Source organism: Eretmochelys imbricata, chromosome 8 (genome assembly GCF_965152235.1).
Source record: "Eretmochelys imbricata isolate rEreImb1 chromosome 8, rEreImb1.hap1, whole genome shotgun sequence".
NCBI classification, from domain to species: Eukaryota; Metazoa; Chordata; order Testudines; family Cheloniidae; genus Eretmochelys; species Eretmochelys imbricata.
In genome coordinates, this window is record NC_135579.1 from 51,678,975 (window position 1) to 51,699,693 (window position 20,719).

The 20,719-nt window shown below is 44.9% G+C and overlaps 1 protein-coding gene across 6 annotated transcripts in view; it reads left to right on the forward strand.

Annotated features, from left to right (window-relative positions):
- Positions 1–20,719, forward strand: part of RALGPS2 (Ral GEF with PH domain and SH3 binding motif 2) — a 273,721-nt gene that overhangs the window by 41,494 nt on the left and 211,508 nt on the right. For all 6 annotated transcript variants that reach the window (XM_077823533.1, XM_077823537.1, XM_077823536.1 and 3 more), the window contains one exon: positions 10,714–10,821. In XM_077823533.1, coding sequence (XP_077679659.1) covers positions 10,714–10,821 — 108 coding nt within the window. Of the gene's footprint in view, positions 1–10,713; positions 10,822–20,719 lie in introns of those variants that run through there.

Below are 20,719 nucleotides of genomic sequence, written 5' to 3' on the forward strand. Positions count from 1 at the left end.
GCCATTTGGTCCCTAGTCTGTAGTGGTGCATGGGAGTCTTCCGTCCTAAGTGCAGGACTCTGCACTTGTCCTTGTTGAACCTCATCAGATTTCTTTTGGCCCAATCCTCTAATTTGTCTAGGTCCTCTGTATCCTATCCCTACCCTCCAGCGTATCTACCTCTCCTCCCAGTTTAGTGTCATCTGCAAACTTGCAGTGCGTGCAATTCATGCCATCCTCCAGATCATTAATGAAGATATTGAACAAAACCAGCCCCAGGATCAACCCTTGGGGCACTCCACTTGATACTGGCTGCCAACTAGACATGGAGCCATTGGTCGCTACCCATTGAGCCCGACAATCTAGCCAGCTTTCTATCCACCCTATAGTCCATTCATCCAGCCCATACTATAACATGCTGGCAAGAATACTGTGGGAGACCGTGTCAAAAGCTTTGCTAAAGTCAAGGAATAACACGTCCACTGCTTTCCCTTCATCCATAGAACCAGCTATCTCATCATAGAAGGCAATTAGATTAGTCAGGCATGACTTGCCCTTGGTGAATCCATGCTGACTGTTCCTGATCACTTTCCTCTAAGTGCTTCAGAATTGATTCCTTGAGGACCTGCTCCATGATTTTTCCAGGGTTTGAGATGAGGCTCTAGTTCCCTGGATCCTAGTTCCTAGACTGGCCTCTAGTTCCCTGGATCCTCCTTCTTCCCTTTTTTAAAGATGGGCGCTACATTAGCCTTTTTCCGGGACTTCCCCCGATCCCCATGAGTTTTCAAAGATAATGACCAATGGCTCTGCAATCACACCCGCCAACTCCTTTAGCACTCTCGGATGCAGTGCATCGGGCCCAATGGACTTGTGCTCGTCCAGCTTTTCTAAATAGTCCCGAACCACTTCTTTCCCCATGGAGGGCTGGTCATCTTCTCCCCATGCTGTGCTGCCCAGTGCAGTAGTCTGGGAGCTGTCCTTGTTTGTGAAGACAGAGGCAAAAAAAGCATTGAGTGTATTAGCTTTTTCCATATCCTCTCTCACTAGGTTGCCTCCCTCATTCAATAAGGGGCCCACATTTTCCTTGACTTTCTTCTTGTTGCTAACATACCTGAAGAAACCCTTCTTGTTACTCTTAACATCTCTTGCTGCAAGTCCAAGTGTGATTTGGCCTTCCTGATTTCACACCTGCATGCTTGAACAATTATTTTAATACTCCTCCCTGGTTATTTGTCCAATCCTCCACTTCTTGTAAGATGCCATCAGTTGACACAGACTACTTTTGGCATGTGTTGCTACAACGCAATCACTGGAGCTGACAATGCCAACATCAGCTCCTTAAACTTGGCACTAGCCTCAACACCAAGAACTCTGGAACTGATGTCATCATTGGTGCTAGCGTTGGTGCCACACCATGAGGGCATGACCAAAAAGAGCCCCAACCCTGCTCCAAGCCTGAAGAGACATTGTCCAGTAAAGAAGGGATGCATCACTCCTCCAAAGACAGGGTGTCTAAGTCATCTGAGAGTGTTGCACATTAATCGGACATCGGCGCCAACTAAGGTGCCTGCACCAACAGCCATTCTGATTACAAGCCTGAGATAAGTGTGTGTGTTTTCCTCAGCTCTCGTCCGCTAATGCCCCTACTCGCGCTAAATTGATGACATCTTCGTCATCTGGACCTATGGAAAAGAAGCCCTTGAGGAATTCCACCATGATTTCAACAATTTCCATCCCACCATCAACCTCAGCCTAGACCAATCCACACAAGCGGTCCATTTCCTGGACACTACAGTGCTAATAAGCGATGATCACATAAACACCACCCTCTACCGGAAACCTACTGACCGCTATGCCTACCTACATGCCTCCAGCTTCCATCCAGGACACCACACGATCCATTAGAATCATAGAATATCAGGGTTGGAAGGGACCTCAGGAGGTCATCTAGTCCAACTCCCTGCACAAAGCAGGACCAATCCCCAATTTTTGCCCCAGATCCCTAAATGGCCCCCTCAAGGAATGAACTCACAACCCTGGGTTTAGCAGGCCAATGCTCAAACCACTGAGCTATCCCTCCCCCAATTGTCTACATTGTCTACAGCCAAGCTCTACGGTACAACCGTATTTGCTCCAGTCCCTCAGACAGAGACAAACATCTACAAGATCTCGATCAAGCATTCTTAAAACTACAATACCCACCTGCTGAAGTGAAGAAACAGATTGACAGAGCCAGAAGAATACCCAGAAGTCACCTACTACAGGACAGGTCCAACAAAGAAAATAACAGAGTGCCACTAGCTGTCACCTTCAGCCCCCAACTAAAACCCCTCCAGCGCATCATCAAAGATTTACAACCTATCCTGAAAAATGATCCCTCACTTTCACAGATCTTGGAAGACAGGCCATTCCTTGCTTACAGACGGCCCCCCAACCAGAAGCAAATACTCTCCAGCAACCACACAACAAAAACACTAACCCAGGAACCTATCCTTACAACAAAGCCCGATGCCAACTCTGTCCATATATTTATTCAAGGGACACCCTCATAGGACCTAATCACATTAGCCACGCCATCAGGGGCTGGTTCACCTGCACATCTACCAATGTGGTATATGCCATCATGTGCTAGCAGTGCCCCTCTGCCATGTACACTGGGCAAACCGGACACAAATCTGATATTGGGAATCATAACGTTCAAAAACCGGTAGGAGAACACTTCAATCTCTTTGGTCACTTGATTACAGACCTAAAAGTGGCAATTCTTCAACAAAAAAACTTCAAAAACAGACTCCAACGAGAACTGTTGAGCTTGAATTAGTATGCAAACTAGATACCAATAACTTGGGTTTGAATAGAGACTTGGAGTGGCTGGGTCATTACACATATTGAATCTATTTCCCCATGTCACACCTTCTTGTCAACTGTCTAAATGGGCCATCTTGATGATCACTACAAAAGGTTTTTTTTTCCTCCTGCTGATAATAGCTCATCTTAATTAGTTACCCTCTTATAGTTTGTATGGCAACTTCCTCGTTCGTGTGTGTGTGTGTGTGTGTGTGTGTATATATATATATATATACACATATAATCTTCTTACTATATGTTCCATTCTGTGCATCCGATGAAGTGGGCTGTAGCCCACGAAAGCTTATGCTCTAATAAATTTTAGTCTCTAAGGTGCCACAAGTACTCCTGTTCTTTTTTTTTCATTGTGGTTGATACTGTGAATGAACGTGGCAGATAGCACCATGTTGAATCGACTCCATACAATAAAGACTTAAAGCATCTTGATTTATTTGGCTGTAAGTCATACTCATTAGCTACCTTACTATTTAGGATCGCCAGTTATCAAGCCTTCATGGTGAAATATAGCCATGTCATCTATTCAAAGTTGAATGCCTTTTTTGATCATCTTCCAACAGACTAGAGGGAGCAAGTCCAGGCAATCATTGCAGAGTGCCAACTGCTCGCAAGACCATCTCCACAGGCCTTGCTAATACTGTCACTCTTTGTATCTCTATGCTGGTAGTCATGAGGAGGGTCTCCTGGCTTCATCGCTCAGGTTTTCCGAGGGAAGTCCAAAATATAGTTGAGGGCTTTCCATTTGATGGATCAGAGTTGTTTGTGGAAAAAACTGATGAATTCGTGCATATCTTAAACTCTAGAGCCGCGTTGCACTGTCTGGGAATTTACACCCCTACACAAAAAAGAAAGTTCAGTAAGTTCCAGATAGCATAGAGATCTCATTCCATACAGTTTCCCACCTCCCAGAGACATTACAAACCACAGCATAAGAGACGATTCCAGAAGAAGAGACCAGTTACTTTTCAGGCATTGCCCTTACAACCGACCACTTCGAAACACCAGTTTTGATGGGTTGGTCGAGGTGCTGAGTTACCATCCCCATTCTTATCTGCTGCAACAGTCTGCATGTTTCCCTCGCTTCAGCGACCATCTTCCTCATTTCCATCAGAACTGGGAACATATCACTATGGACAAGTGGGCGTTGGGAGATCATTTCAACAGGATACTCTATTCACTTCCCTCCCCCCATCCCAATCTTCTTCCCTGACCCTCTTTAGGGACCCCTCTTATGAGCACCTTTTGCAACAGGAAATTTACTCTTTCCCGAATCTGGGTGCTGTAGAACCAGTTACCATGCAACACAGAAGAAAGTATTTATTCCAGGTACTTCCTTGTTCCAAAAAAGAATGGGAGTTGGAGACCTAATCTAGATCCAAGATTAGTCAACAGATTCGTAAAGATTCAGCAGTTCAAAATGGTATCTCTTGCAACAATAAATTCCATCATTGGACCCAAGGGGACTGGCTCTTGGCCCTCAACCTTCAAGACACTTATTTCCAAATAACGATACATCCTCCCACAGAAGGGTCCTACATTTCACTCTGGGTCAAGAGCACTTGGAATACAGGGTGCTTCTGTTTGGTCTTTTGCATGCCCCTCGTGTGTTCTCAAAAGTTCCTTTTATGGTAGCAGCTCATCTTGGCGCACAAGGAATTCTGATTTTCCCATACCTTGACAATTGCCTGCTGAAAGGGTGGTCATTCAGTGAATCTTCAACAGTCACTCAGAGGGCCTTAGACCTATTTCTCAGACTGGGACTACAATTAAACATCCAAAAATCCACCTTAACCCTGGTGTAAGGTTTGGAGTTCATAGAGCTTACCTCAATGCAGTAATGTCCAAAGCATTTCTCCCTTTGCACAGGTTCATAACCCTAGCCAACTTAGTCACTGCAGTCCAAGCCAGCCCTGAAACATGAGCCAGAAATTGTCTCCAGCTTTTGGGACATATGGTACCTGGGCACCGTAGTAATAAATTATGCAAGACTTTACATGTACTGCCTCCAAGGGTGGCTCAAACTGTGTATTCACCAAGCAAATACAGTTTAAACAAACTACTCTCCATGCCTTCGGTAGTGTGTTTAAAATAAATAAATAAATAAATAAAAAATCGCTTGACTGGTGGAATAACCCTCACAGTGTTTGTGCAGGGGTTGTCTTTGCTCAACCATCTCCAACATCAGTAGTAACAATGAATACATCCCTACTGGGATGGGGAGCTCACCTATATGTTCACGCTGTTCAAGGAAGGTGTCTCCTCTCAAGTCCACCCTGCACATCAAGTTGCTGGAACTCAAAGCAGTCAGAAATGCCTGTATCCATTTCTTCTTGCTGATAGTGTAAATACATAAAGATCATGATGGGCAACATGTCATGCATATTTTACACAAACAGTCAGGGGAGAGCGAGATTGCCTTCCCTCTGTGCCAAAGCAGCAAGTCTTTGGAATTGGTGCAGATCAACAACTTTGCAGCTTACCTTTTGGGTGTACAAAACATCACAGCGGATACCCTCAAAAGATCAAAAGTGGGAAGTTAGATCCCACTATATTCCACCACATATTTCAGTATTGGGACATCCCACAGATAGACCTGCTTGCCACAGCCAGGAACAAGAAGTGCTCCCTGTCCTGTTTGAGAGGCGGTCTGTGTCACAACTCCCTGGCAGAAGCCTTTCTCTTTCGTTGGACTCCAAGCCTTCTGTGTGCATTTCTCCCGATTCCCCTGATATCCAAGCTACTGTTCAAGATAAACAAAGCCAAAGCCGTTCTCGTAGTTCAGATGTACGCTGAGATAAACAACGTTTCCTAACACTCAACTCATTGTTTGTCAACCAATCACTCTCTGGACCATCCCTCATCTCCTCTGTCAGGATGCTGGTCAAATCCATCACCTCAAACTCAGGGTTCTCTGGCTCAAGGCATGACTGATAGACTGTTTGCAGGGTTAGAAACAGTCTGTTCTGAGGGTGTAGAGAGTGCTGTTACACAGCAGGAAACAATTGACTTGTGACACACATACACAAAAGTGGATGAGATTCAAACTCTGGTGTGACTTAAAGCATCTTTCACCTACATCCTCTGTTATCATTTGTCCTAGATTACATCGTAGAGGTAAAAGACAGGATTATCTTTAAACTCTGTAAAAGTTCATTTGGCAGCAATTACAGGTTTCCATCATACAGTAGAAGGTTTTTCTGTCTTTGCTCATCCTACAACAAGGAGGTTTCTCAAGGGACTGGATAACCTCTTCCCACAAGTCAGATGCCGTACGTTGGCATGAGATCTCAACTTGGTACTCATATGTCTTACGAGGCCTCCCTTTGAACCTATGGCCGCCTGCTTCCTTTTATACCTGTTTATGAAATCTGCATTTGTAGTAGCCATTAGTACTACTTGAAGAGTGGGTGAGGTAGGGTGTCTGATAGCATCCCTCTCCTCTCTCCCCCACCCCCTTCACAGTCACCTTTAAGAATAAGGTTAACGCAGTGACTATATCCCAAGTTCCTGCCAAAGGTGTCTTCAGACTTCCACATGTCAACCTATACACCTTCCAGTTTTCTTCCCTAAGTCACACTGGTTTGTGTAAAAGAGATGCTACATTACATACACTTGATGTAAAAGTCTAATGCCCTCCTGATTTAGACAGGACTAACCCCTGTAGGAAATCTCTGATTATTTCTCTCCATTGCAGAGAACTAAGGGATCTCTGCCTTCCAAGCAAAGACTCTCTAGGTGGATATCTGGCTGCATTGCCTACTGCTATCAATCTCATGATCTTCAGCTTCCCTAGAGTATTTACTCACTCTTCTTTAATAGCCTTTTCTTAAGTACTTTCCCATTGCAGAAATATGTAGAGCCATGACTTGGACATCCATTCCTTTGATTGCTGAACACTGTGCTATCACTTGTGCCTGAGCTTCTGATGCCATATTTGGCTCTATTGGCCTATCTTCGATCCTAGACTCAACTCCAAAGCCGCATCCCTCTGTAGAGGGTACTGCTTGATAGTCACCTAGAGTGGAGCACCCATAGTCCCTACTCGAAGAAGGGAAGGTTACTGACCCTGTGCAATAATTGTGGTTTTTCAAGATGTGTCCCCCTATGGGTGATCCAATACTCACTCTCCTCCCCTCTGCTTCATAGTTCTTTACAACTGGTTCCATGGCAGAGAAGGTAATATCTTTTACTGGACCAGTTTCTGTTGGTGAGAGGGACAAGCTTTCAAGCTTACCCTGAGCTTTTCTTTAGATCTGGAAAACTAACTCAGGCCCAGTCTGCACTATAGAGTTAGGTTGACATAAGGCAGCTTACATTGACCTAACTCTGTCAGTGTCTACACCACAGTGGTGCTCTCGCCGATATAAGTCATCCACTACATTGACTTAACTCCACCTCCCTGAGAGGCATAGTGCTTAGGTCGATGTAGTTAGGGCAACACAGTGTCCATGTGGACATTGCGGTTACTTACATCTTCTGACTGTCAGCCTCCTGTGGGGCTGACAGCTGAAGCTCTGCCCCTGCCCTGACAGTCCGAGCTGTCAACCAGTTGTTGGGCTTACAGCTGCACACCCCCCACCCCACCCGGTGCCTGTGGCTCGAGCTGTCTGCCCGGCATGGGGCTCACAATGGGAGCTTCTCCCCCTGCTTCCCACCACAGGGCTGACAGCCCAACCTGTCAGCCCAGCACCAGACTCAATTTCACAGCAGGGAGCCTACCAGCTGTGAAATTGACATTCTTGTCAGTTTCACAGCTACTATTTCACTTTTCTCTGCCTGTCAGTTCTGGGGCAGGGGGACTCCAGCTGTGAGCCCCAAGCTGTTGTCAGTGCCCCACAATACCGTACTATAATCGATGCAAACAGTCCTGGTGAGGATGTGGAGCACCAGCAGAAGGAAGCTAGTGTGGACACCAGCCCCTGATTTAATTGCTATGGTGGCTGTAGGTCATCTAACTTAAATTGACCTAATTTTGTAAAGTAGACAAGCCCTCAATGTCTCTGCTAAATAAAATATTTGAACAGCTTGTTTAGCATAAGTAGTTAACAGATGTTTCAAGGGACCAGTCAAGCTCAGGTGGTCAGTTAATACCCTTCCAGTTATAGGGAGGGAAGGAAAGGAGGAGTGGGGCAAAAAGCAGCTGGGTGTTAGTGCTTCACCCAATGACTCCCCTTCTTATGTCACATTTAAATTTAGGCTGCAGTGTTGTCAGAGTGCCCATGTTATTGTTTCTTCTGTGAAGTGCCTATCACACTTGGACATTGTCAAATAATTATGGAGACGCCAGTTGTGCTTCCGATAGTTAAGGCTGAGCTGAGTTTTACACATAAAGCAGGGATTCATCCTCATAGCTGTGTATGAAAAATACAATGTATCCTCCCCAAAGTTGCTGTTTGAGTATACAGGGAGTAGTCAATTATTTTTTGTTAAGGTCCAAATTTCTTGGACAAGGTATAGTCAGGGTCCAGACTCCAGAGAAGAAAATAATAATAAAACCTCCCTAACAATAATGATGAGTAAATAAAAAGATTTCAGGGTCTGTTCAGAAACATTTTCTAGTTTGAATTTGGCTCGAAGTATGCCAATTGACTACCCTGGGAGTATAGAATGAGTTTTCTGAGAATTTTGCAAGCAAATGCATTAGTTTGAGTTAAAATTAATATTCTGCGAAAAATTAAGTTACGATCTTTGAAATACTTAGCACTCATTGTCTGATCTTTTGTTCTTTCATGATCTCAGTAATGGAATAATAGGCTCTTCAAATGTGTCATAGTTAAAATTTACTGAAATCTTGTGCATAAGCCACGTTATTTGTAGATTGTTTTTGGTATTCATAGGTTTTTTTTCACTGTATTAATCATAATTGAAAGTTTCTTCTTCAGTAGAGATGAAGAACAAATTTCTTTTGTAGAGTTCTACAAAAAACTGCCCTTTACAAAATGGCTGCCATCTCCCTCTGTTCTGTTTTGGACTGAAACCTCAGCTGCCCTCAGTGGTCATTTTGAGAGAGGCATCTGTTCGCTGAAAAGTGGTCTGGTCTCCCCTAGAAGTTATCTGTAAACCTGTGTTGATTAAGAGTTGATTTTTACTAATATAGTTATACTGGTACAAACGCTAGCATGGGTGTAGTTATACTGGTATAGTTTATTTTGGTTCCTGAACTGGAATAAGCTATACTAGTATGAACATTTCTATACCAGTATAATGGCATCCACACAGCAATGGGTGTTGGGAGGGAAGTATCTATTGTAGAGAAAAGTCCTGAGTGTCTGCCCCTTGACAGCATAAGGCTCCATCATCTTCCCTGAGGAAGCTTGGTTGGCTTCACTCTCATTGCAAATGTAAGATAGTGGCTATTTTACCAAGGGCAATTTTTTGTGAGTTTCTGTTGAAAGAGATTTTATGCACTAGCCTCTCATAGATAAACTTAATTATGAAAAACAGTGGCAAAAATTATCATTAATCCTAAATATTTTTTCTCTAAAGCCACTTGTTGCACCAAATCTACTCAACAGAGAGACAGAGGGAAGGAACTGTGTGTGCGCAGGGGGCTGGAAGGAGCAATTTGGAAGACAGGGAGGAGGGTAAAAATGAAGCTGGCTGCTTTGCACTGCTCCAGAGTGGCATAAAACAGCTAGAGTGTACCAGTGAATCTAGCCATAGAAGTTAAAAGGATGATTTTTCATATTTTCAAGTCACTAGAAATATGTGGTAAGAGCTCTTTGAGACTTTTGTTTAGTGTTATGATTTTTTTTTTTAAAAATCAACAGCCCAAGAAGATTTCCAGACAAATTATGTTAAAATGGAGTTAAAATTGAGAGTACAAATCAGTATTTAAGATAAAATGACAGGGATATTGTAATTATTCTCAAGCTAAGTGTTATAAATTCAGGAAATTCAGTTAAGATTCAGTGTAAAAATGTAAAATATGGCATCAGGCGGTAGGAAAAAAAACTGATGTTGAAAAATTTGTTTAATCTAAGACCACAAACACCAAGGTTTAATCCTAATGTTTTTGTTTTTTTTTAAGGAGTGTTACTGGGCAGATTTAAGGTTGCTTGGTTGCCCTACTACATTTCCAGTTTGTATATCTTTTTTTTATCTATATTTTACTGACATTCTCTCTCCCCCCCCCCCCCCCCAAAAAAAAAAAATCAGGAGAGAATGGGAGAAAAAGGCAGAAAGCCAGAAAGATAAAGGAATGGGAGGGCTGAGGAAGGGAAAGGAGAGAAACATTTCAGTTTCCATCCACTATGATAGTTTGCGTATCTGATATAAAGAACCGTTATTGTAAGTAATTTTTGGAGTTCTGGTATCCTTTCAAATTTGAGAGAAACTGATTTACAGTCTTATTAATTATTACTTTCATGTTGTCTGCTAACCCAATCACTTCAAAAGGTCTAAATAGCCAAACAAAAATCAAATTTATTTTGTAATTGCAGTGAATTTAGCGCTTAAGAAAGGAGGTAGGATAGCTGACATATCACCTCTGTCCTTACCTGCAACTACCAGTTTATTTCAATGTTAGCTCTTTCCTGAGCAGTCTTTGTATCTATTCACCCTTTGCAGTGATTTTTTAAATCTAAGACTAGTAGAAATCATTTTTTGCCTTGAGTAAGGAAGATTAAACATCAATTCTCTCTGTGTAAATGTTGTGCATTGTGAGCCTCCATCTGGAGCCCACTGAAGTCAACTGATGTTCTCTGGTTTCAATGGGGTTTCAGTCAGGCCCTAATATGCTACATACACAAGGGTAATCTGCAGTATAAAAATGTTTCTTGGAACAAAGAGACACTTGAAAATAAACCTTTTCTTCTTGTTTTGAAAAGAGCGCTGTATCTATGTTCTTTTTTTATTTATTTTTGACAGAAGAGTAGCAGCTCTGAATCCTTAAGTGACAAAGGTTCTGCTGAACTGAAGAAAAGCTTTGATGCAGTGGTATTCGACGTTCTCAAGGTTACACCAGAAGAATATGCTGTAAGCAATCAACAAGTTATCTTTTTGTGGGAATACTTATACTTTTGGCGCTGTTTCTTTTCCGCTCTTAACAACCCTATTTCTCCCCACCTCCCACCCACAGGGCTTCAAAAAGAGGCCCTCTGTGGTTCCTTTGGTCACAGGCTCCAGCTTCCTCCAGGCCCCAGGCTGGACAGTATAGGACATAAGTTTCTGCGGGAAAATCTAAGACTGGGAGTGTGTTGGGGTCACCCTGCAGTATAAACAAGGCTGATGAGAGCCTGAAAGTAATCCAACTGTAGCTGGCAGGTTGCAGTTACACACACACACACTCAGGTTGTGGCTTGCATGCTGGAAGGTTGTTTGTGAGCAGCCCAAGTAGGAATTCCTTCAGCAATGCATTGTAAGGCACCCAAAGTTGCAGGGCAGGGGTGACAGCTGCTCATTAGTCTGGATTGTACCCTGGTATGTTACGGAAAGGTGGTTTTATGATTTAAAGAATTGGACTCGAGATCTGTATTGTGTTAAGAACATAAGAATGGCCATACTGGATCCGACCAATGGTCCATATAAACCAGTTTCCTGTCTTCTGACGGTGGCCAATACCAGCTGCTTCAGAGAGAATGAACAGAAAAGGGGCAATGTTGAGTGGTCCGGTCCCACCTTCTGGCAATTGGAGGTGTAGGACACCTGGGGTATGGGGTTGTGTCCCTGAGCATCTTGGCTAATAGTCATTGATGGACCTATCCTCCATGAATTTATCTAGTTCTTTTTTTTTTTAATCCAGTTACATTTTTGGCCTTAACATCATGCTATGGCAATGAGTTACACAAGTTGATTGTCCGTTGTTTGAAGAAATATTTCCTTTTGTTTATTTTAAACCTGCTGCCTATTAATTTCATCAGGTGACCCCTAGTTCTTATGTTATGTGAAGGTGTAAATAACACTCCCTATTAACTGTCTCTGTACCATTCATATTTAATAGACCCCTTGTCATATCCTCCCTTAGGGCAGGTCTACACTGGAAGCACTACATCAGTGCAGCTGTGCTGCTGTAGCACATCTGGTGAAGATGCTTTGTGCCGATGGGAGAGTGTCTACTGCTGATGTAGTACTAGTGTGGACAGCGCTTAGGTTGCATCACACAGCAGGGTGTCCTTTTCACACCCCTGAGTGAGGCAATTTAGATTGATTTAAGTGGCAGAGTAGAACTGCCTTTAGTCATCTTTCCTAAACTGAACAGTCCCAGTCTTTTTAATCTCTCCTTATATGGAAGCTGTTCAATAGTCCTAATCATTTTTGTTGCCCGTGGGCAAGTCACCTTTACTTTGCCTCAGTTTCTCATCTGTAAAATATGATTTATAATACTTGAGTAATAATATCATTTGAGCAGGATTAGCTCCAGGTTTGAGCTCCTCAGTGTGAAACTGGTAGAATTCCCTTAGGTCATGAGGATTGGTGACCTTTAAGGGCAGCAGTAGTGGTGCAGAGCAGTGGTTTTCAAACTTTTTTTTTTTCTGGCGACCCAGTTGATGTTGATGCCCACGATGCAGCAGAGCTGGGGATGAGGGGTTTGGGGTGTGGGAGGGCCTCAGGCTGGAGCAGAAGGTAGGGATGCAGGGGTGAGAGCTGCGGGGTGGGGCCGGGGATGAGGAGTTTGGGGTGCAGGAGGGGGCTCCGGGTTTTGGGACTCAGGGCTGTGGCAGGGGGTTTGGGTGTGGGAGAGGGTCAGGGCTCTGGGCTGGGGATGCAGGCTCTGGGGTGGAGCCGGGGGTGAGGGGTTTGAGGTGCAGGAAGGGGCTGTGGGTTTGGGAGGGGTGGGGGGCTGAGGGCTGGGGTAGGGGATTGGGGCATGGATTTACCTCTGGCAGCTCTCAGTCAGCAGTGCAGCTGGGGGTGCTAAGGTAGGCTTCCTGCTTGTCCTGGCACTGCGGACTACGCTGCACCCTGGAAGTGGCCAGCAGCAGGTCCAGCTCCTAGATGGAGGTGTGCAGCTCTTGCCCGCAGGCAACCCCCTCAGCTCCCATTGGCTGGTTCACGGCCAGTGGGAGTGCAGAGTTGGTGCTTGGGGCAAGGGCAGCGTGTGGAGCCCCGTGGCCCCCCTGCCTAGGAGCTGGACCTGCTGCTGGCTGCTTTCGGGGGGCAGCGCGCTGTCAGAACAGGTAGGGACTAGCCTGCCTTAGCCGGGCAGCACCACTGATGGGACTTTTAATGACCCAGTCGGCGGTGCTGATCAGAACTGCCCTACATTCCGCGCCCAGTACTGGGTCGCGACCTGCAGTTTGAAAACCACTGGTGTAGAGTGTAAGCTGGATGTCCTCTTTATTGTAGTCTTTTTTCCTAATGCTTCAGTTAGTTCCTTCTTGATCTATAGTTGATGCAGGAACTCCCTGTTAGACTGTACATTTGCATTACTTCAGTTCTTCTAGAGATGGTCATGTATCCTTATAACACTTATCCATACTTTTCCACTCTTATGCTAAGGAACTGAGATCTGTTTATCTAGTACAAATGCCTAAATTCCTTTTGAGAAGATTGCCTTGAATGCTCCAACATACTCTGCAGTGCTTCAGTACTTTTTTTTGAGGGAGGAGGCTTTGGTATTTTTTCGCAGTGCTCTGGTTCCTACCCTGTCATGTCAGTTTCTGCTTTGATATGCCAGACCCTATTTCGATGTGTGTTTTGTGTTTGGTTTGGTTGTTGAGACTTCAATGTCTGTCCCGGTAGCGAAGCACGGTATTTTTCTCCAGTGTGTGATTTGGGGTAGTCCAGCATATTGATTTTGGGGATTTCAGGTTTCTTAACATATTGAGGCTACTTGGTGTTCTCAGCATTGGGAGGATCTTTTATCAGTCTCACTGACTGTCTGGTGGGGTTTTTAATGCTTCATACCTGTCTTTCAGATATGTTTTTGAAGAAGGAAGTAATGACTTTAGTGGTTTCAAACCATAGTAGAACTATGTCCAGGAGGAATGGCAATGTTTTTATTGTGTTATCTGTCTTGTAGTCTAACAGGATATTCAAGAGTGTCAGATTTTCTGTGGATATAATCTTATGCACTAAGAAACTGTGCACGGTACCTCCATACGCTCTTTGAAGTCTTGGTATTGGTGTGGGGTAGTGTTTCCCCTCTGAAGATACACAAGCTGGAGGAGCAGGCAGCCAGTCAGTTCTCCACCTTCCTGGGGGTGGTGAGGTCAGGCTTCAGCCCTGGGATGGTGGGTGGCAGGCTCCAGCCATGGGACTTCTGGCTCTGTTCTCCACCTGCGTGGTGGTTGGTTCTGGCCCTGAGCTCACCCCCCAGTGTCCCATCGCCCCTGGCCCGCGCTCAGTCCGTACCTACCTCTCCGTCCCTGGGCTTGTCAAGGCTAAGTAAGTTTGCTTGGAAAACTGATATTTGTACGTTTGTTAATACCACATTTCACAGCAGATTTAGTAGCTAGCAAGTCTTAAACAAAACAACCAAAAAAGCAAAAGAAACAATAAAAAAAAGACAAGAATGTGCAAAGCACCTTATTTGTGTTTCTGTTCTATTTAGGTCCAGTAAAGAATAGAAACAGTACATTTTTATTATTGTATGCAAAAAAAAATAAATAAATAAAAAATCCTACATAAATAAATTACAATGATTTGGGTATGTATATGTGCATATTTGTTTTTCCTAAAGTTAATTAAGTATTTTAGGAAAAATTGTCAGAGCAGCCACCAGCAAGAGTTGGTTGCCAAAAAATTTGTTGTGAGAACCCCTGATAGGTTCAAAGGTTGGTTTTATGAATTGAGTGAGGACTATTAGTGAGTGCTCTCTCTTAATCTATTAAATAGTATTCATCATAGCAATATGTTTTCCCAGAAGAGTAAGTGAACTGCAGGCTTTGGTGGTGAATGCACCATTTACAGTTTTCCACAAACACAAAATGATCCTTTATCCATGTCCTATATTCCTGCCCAAAGCAGTAACTAACTTCCCTCAGTTTCTCTACCAATATTCTTTCCCAGCTTTCATGTGTACTTGGATGAATAGAGACTCTACACATTACTCTAAAAGAGCATTGTCATATTATTTTTAAAAAAGGCTGTAGAAGATCCTCACAGCTCTTCATATCGTTTAGGGAGTTGTAAGGGTCAGGCTATTTTTTTCTCAATGCTTCTCCAGATGGGTTAGGGTTATGTATTGAAGAGAACACAAGCTAGACTGTTCCTCTTCCTGTGGGGGTTAAGGAGTGCTCCACTAGGACTAAGTCAGCCTCTTTGTCATGCTTTAAATGTGTCTGAAATCTGCTGAATTGTAACTTGGAGCTCGATACACAAATCCACTAAATATTATTTCTTTAATTTTAGCATCCATGTCCAATGCACAATTTGATAGAGCAGTTTTTCAGTCACAGTTGAATTAGAATTCTGTGTCATAGTTCTGGTTATCAGACTACCTCTACCCTGGGAATGTGTAGAGGCCACTTGAAGCAGCAGCAGACATTACTTACTCACTCTTAGCCCTGGTCTACACTACGAGTTTAGGTTGAATTTAGTAGTTAGATGGATTTAACCCTGCACCCATCCACACAACGAAGCCATTGTTGTCGACTTAATGGGCTCTTAAAATTGATTTCTGTACTCCTCCCGACGAGGGGATTAGCGCTGAAATCGACATCGCCGGATCGAATTTGGGTTAGTGTGTACGCAATTTGACAGTATTGGCCTCTGGGAGCTATCCCACAGTGCTCCATTGTGCCCATTCTGGACAGCACTCTCAACTCGGATGCACTGGCCAGGTAGGCAGGAAAAGCCCCATGAACTTTTGAATTTCATTTCCTGCTTGGCCAGAGTGGCAAGCTGATCAGCACAGGTGACTGTGCAGATCTCATCAGCAGAGGTGACCATGGAGTCCCAGAATCGCAAAAGAGCTCCAGCATGGACGGAACAGGAGGTACTGAATCTGATGGCTGTATGGGGAGACGTAATCCGTGCTATCAGAACTCCGTTCCAAAAGACAGAATGGCAAAATATTTGAAAATATCTCCCAAGGGCATGAAGGACAGAGGCTATCACAGGGACCCACAGCAGTGCTGTGTGAAACTTAAGGAGCTTAGGCAAGCCACCAAAAAACCCAAGAGGCAAACGCCTGCTCGGGGTCAGAGCCCCAGACATGCCGCTTCTGTGATAAGCTGCATGCAATTCTAGGGGGTGCCCCTACAACTACCCCACACCTGTACGTGGACTCCTGCAAGGGAGTCTCATGCAACAGAGATGAGGATTTTGGGGCGAGGAAGATGATAGTGCACACCGGGCAAGCGGAGAAACCGTTCTCCTCGACAGCCAGGAACTCTTTATCACCCTGGAGACAGTACCCTCCCAACCCAGGCTCCCGGACCTTGAAGGCGGAGAAGGCAGCTGTGGTGAGTGTACCTTTGTAAATATAATACACGGTTTAAAAGCAAGCATGTTTAATGATTACTTTGCCCTGAAGACTTGGGATGCATTTGCGGCCAGTACAGCTACTGGAAAAGTCTGTTAACGTGTCTGGGGAGGGAGTGGAAATCCTCCAGGGACATCTCAATGAAGCTGTCCTGGAGGTACTCCCAAAGCCTTTGCAAAAGGTTTCTGGGGAGGGCAGCCTTATTGCTTCCTCCATGGTAGAACACTTTACCATGGCAGGCCAGTAGCATGTAGTCTGGAATCATTGCATAAGAAAGCATGGCAGCGTGTGGTCCCAGTGTTTGCTGTCATTGAAGCAACATCCGTTCTTTATCTCTATGTGTTGTCCTCAGAAGAATGATATCATTCTTGGTCACCTGGTTGAAATAGGGGAATTTTATTCAGGGGACATTCAGAGGTGGCCGTTCCTGCCGGGCTGTTTGCCTGTGGCTGAAAAGAAAGCATTCCCGCTGTTAGCCATGTGGTGGGGGGAAGGGGTGAAGCAATCAGCCCAGAGAATTGGGTGTGGGGGGGTTAGTTGGGTTTGTGCTGCACATTAACCCAAAAACATCAGCCCCTCCTTTTAAATGGCTAGTGTGTCTTTTTCAATTTTAATCTCCCTTTTTTTCCTCCCGCAACTGCAAATGTTTCAACGCTGTGACTAGCATCTCCATCCCAGAGGCTAACACAGATGATAAGGTGAAAAAAATGCACTCATGATGAAATGTGCTCTGAGCTCATGCAATCCACCCAAACTGAAAGAGCCCAGCAGAATGTGTGGAGGCAGACAATGGTAGGAAAGCACAAAATGAACACAAGGACAGGAGGGACGCGCGAGAGGATAGATGGCGGGAGCAACAGGAGAGGTGGCGGGATCAAGAGGAAAGGTGGCAGCAGCATGATGAGAGGAGGCAGGATGCAATACTGAGGCTACTGGAGGATCAAACTGATATGCTCTGGCATATGGTTGAGGTGCGGGAAAGGCACAGACCACCACTGCAGCCCCTGTGTAACCAACCGCCCTCATCCCCAAGTTCCATAGCCGTCTCGCCCAGATGCCCAAGAACGCGGGGGAGGGGCGTCCTCTGGCACCCAACCACTCCACCCCAGAGGACTGCCCAAGCAACAGAAGGCCGGCATTCAATAAGTTTTGAAGTGCAGTGTGGCCTTGTCCTTCCCTCCTCCTCCCCCACCCCTCCCGGGCTACCTTGGCAGTTATCCCCCTATTTGTATGACGAATAAAAGAATAATAAAGAATGCATGAATTTGAAACAACAATGACTTCATTGCCTCTGCAAGCGGTGATGGAAGGGGGGAGGGGAGGGCGGTTGGCTTACAGGGAAGTAGAATGAACCAAGGGGGCAGGTTTTCATTAAGGAGAAACAAACAGAACTGTCAAACCATAGCCTGGCCAGTCATGAAACTGGTTTTCAAAGCTTCTCCGATGCGCAGCGCGCTCTGCTGTGCTCTTCTGATCGCCCTGGTGTCTGGCTGCGCGTAATCCGTGTAAACCAGGTGATTTGCCTCAACTTCCCACCCTGCCATAAACGTCTCTCCCTTACTCTCACAGATACTGTGGAGCACACAGCAAGCAGTAATAACAATGGGAATGTTGGTTTCGCTGTGGTCTAACCGAGTCAGTAAACTGCACCAGTGAGCTTTTAAACGTCCAAGTGCACATTCTACCCCTATTCTACACTTGCTCAGCCTATAGTTGAACAGCTCCTGGCTACTGTCCAGGCTGCCTGTGTATGGCTTCGTGAGCCATGGCATTAAGGGGTAGGCTGGGTCCCCAAGGATAACTATAGGCATTTCAACATCCCCAGTGATTATTTTCTGGTCTGGAAAGTAAGTCCTTTGCTGCAGCTGTTCAGACAGACCAGAATTCCTGAAGATGCGAGCATCATGTACCTTTCCCAGCCATCCCACACTGATGTTGGTGAAACATCCCTTGTGATCCACCAGTGCTTGCAGCACCATTGAAAAGTACCCCTTTCAGTTTATGTACTGGCTGCCTTGGTGGTCCTGTCCCAAGATAGGGATATGCGTTCCATCTATTGCCCCACCACAGTTAGGGAATCCCATTGCAGCAAAGCCATCCACTATGACCTGCACATTTCCCAGAGTCACTACCCTTGATAGCAGCAGCTCAGTGATTGCGTTGGCTACTTGGATCACAGCAGCCCCCACAGTAGATTTGCCCACTCCAAATTAATTCCCGACTGACCGGTAGCTGTCTGGCATTTGCAAGCTTCCAGAGGGTTATTGCCACTCACTTGTGAACTGTGAGGGCTGCTGTCATCTTGGTATTCTTGCGCTTCAGGGCAGGGGAAAGCAAGTCACAAAGTTCCATGAAAGTACTCTTACGCATGCGAAAGTTTCGCAGCCACTGAGAATCATCCCAGACCTGCAACACTATGCGGTCCCATCAGTCTGTGCTTGTTTCACAGGCCCAGAATTGGCGTTCCACAGCATGAGCTTGCCCCATTGCCACCAGGATGGCCAAATTGCCAGGGCCCGTGCTTTGAGAGAAGTCTGTGTCCATGTCCTCATCACTCTCGTCACCGTGCTGCCATCTCCTCCTCGCCTGCTTTTGCAGGTTCTGGTTCTGCACATGCCGCATGATAACGCGCGAGGTGTTTACAGTGCTCATAACTGCCGCAGTGATCTGAGCAGGCTCCATGCTTTCCGTGGTATGGCGTCTGCAGGAGAGCAGAGTTGCAGGGGAAGCGGTGGTTGGATGACCCGTTTTGCAGACCTGTCTTCTGCCAGGACACAACAGCTGAGCGGGCTGCACACTTGCCGTGTTATGGTGAGACAAGAGCAGCTGAGCAGAGTTGCGGTGGAAGTGGCCCTGAAACCACCAGGAGAGCAGAGTGCCAGCGGAAGTGGTGGATGATGACTGTCATATAGAGGACCTGCGAGGTGGATTCATAGCATCAGGAGAGCAGAGTGGCAGCGGAAGTGGTGGTTCAATGATGACAGTTAGCAGTCCTACTGCACCGTCTGCTGAAAGCAGTATGGTGCCCGCACAGAAAAAAGGCGTTGTTTTCACGGAGGGAGGGGCGACTGATGACGTACCCAAAACCACCCGCAACAATGTTTTTGCCCCATCAGGCATTGGGAGCTTAACCCAGAATTCCAATGGGCGGCGGAGACTGCGGGAACTGTGGGATAGCTATCCACAGTGCAACACTCAGAAAGTAGCCACGGTACTGTGGACGCACTCCGCCAACTTAATGTGATTAGTGCATTAGTGTGGGGACACACACAATCGACTGTATAAAATCGCTTTCTAAAAAATCGACTTCTATAAGTTCTATCTAATTTCATACTGTAGACATACCTTTACATTCCCCTCATCCTCAGAGTCCTTATTACAGTTGCAGACCTGATGAGATTGTGGAAGGAACTTATTGATACACTCCCTTCTATAGCCTCACCCTCAGAACATTTGGGAATAATGAGAAGGAGGAGCAGGAAGGAGCATGTGAAAGCGCTCCAATGACACTTCTATGAAGTGTTCCTTGGGGTATGAATGTGTAGAATCCATCTCACACTGTGGGTACAGGTGAGTAAACCTCTATTTCTGTTTGCATATGGGCTAAGCCTAACATCCGGGTTCCTGATAGAAAAACAGAGTTCTGTAGCTCGGGTGACTCTAAGCAGGTACTCTGGTGTTGGATGTCTTGGAAGTAACCTGAGAAGAATGCTGAGAATAATAGGTTTGTGGTGTGGGGCAAACAAACCAACAAGGACCCCTTTACCTACATCATACAAAAACTGCTTGATTATCGTTAAGATTAATTCCATCAAGGAACATGTGCCAGGTATTTTGACTTGTCATGAATTAGTCAGTTTGACTTGTCTCTGCAATTACATTCACACAGCTTTGTATTTTTAACCACTCAGTTACCATAAGTTAAAAAGTCTCTTCTGTAATAGGGGGACTTTCATCAAAGCTGACAAAAACTTCTGTTGAACCCATGTTGCTCTTGTGATCTTACATTTCTTACATGGAAGATATTTTTCTCATGACAATGACCTCAGGTTGCAGGATGAATGAGGTTTAGGAACACTCTGAAGCTTCACCTTCTTGTTCAACTCAAAGCCTATTCTTCTGTTAGCATTGTTCCCGTGCCCACATCCCTGTCCTGGTGAGGTCCTTCTCCATATACTGAATGTTAAGGTCATTGGTATTTTATATGGAATGGTCTGTAAAGCCCATTTAAAAAGTCCACCCTATACTCCTGGGAGAATACAGTGCCAAAAAATTAAAAATTATGCACACAATATTTGAAAATTCTGCAAAATTCTGCATATTTTATTTGTCAAAATAACACAATATAATCATGCTAGTTACAATTATTTTGGTAATTTATTTCAAAATATCTGTTACCAAGTATATTTGTAACAATACAGACTTAGAAAAAAAGATTCTGCTATTTTTTTTGACAAATAGATTCCTTATGAGGCATATTAATACAGAACTTTTTGTCATTCATTT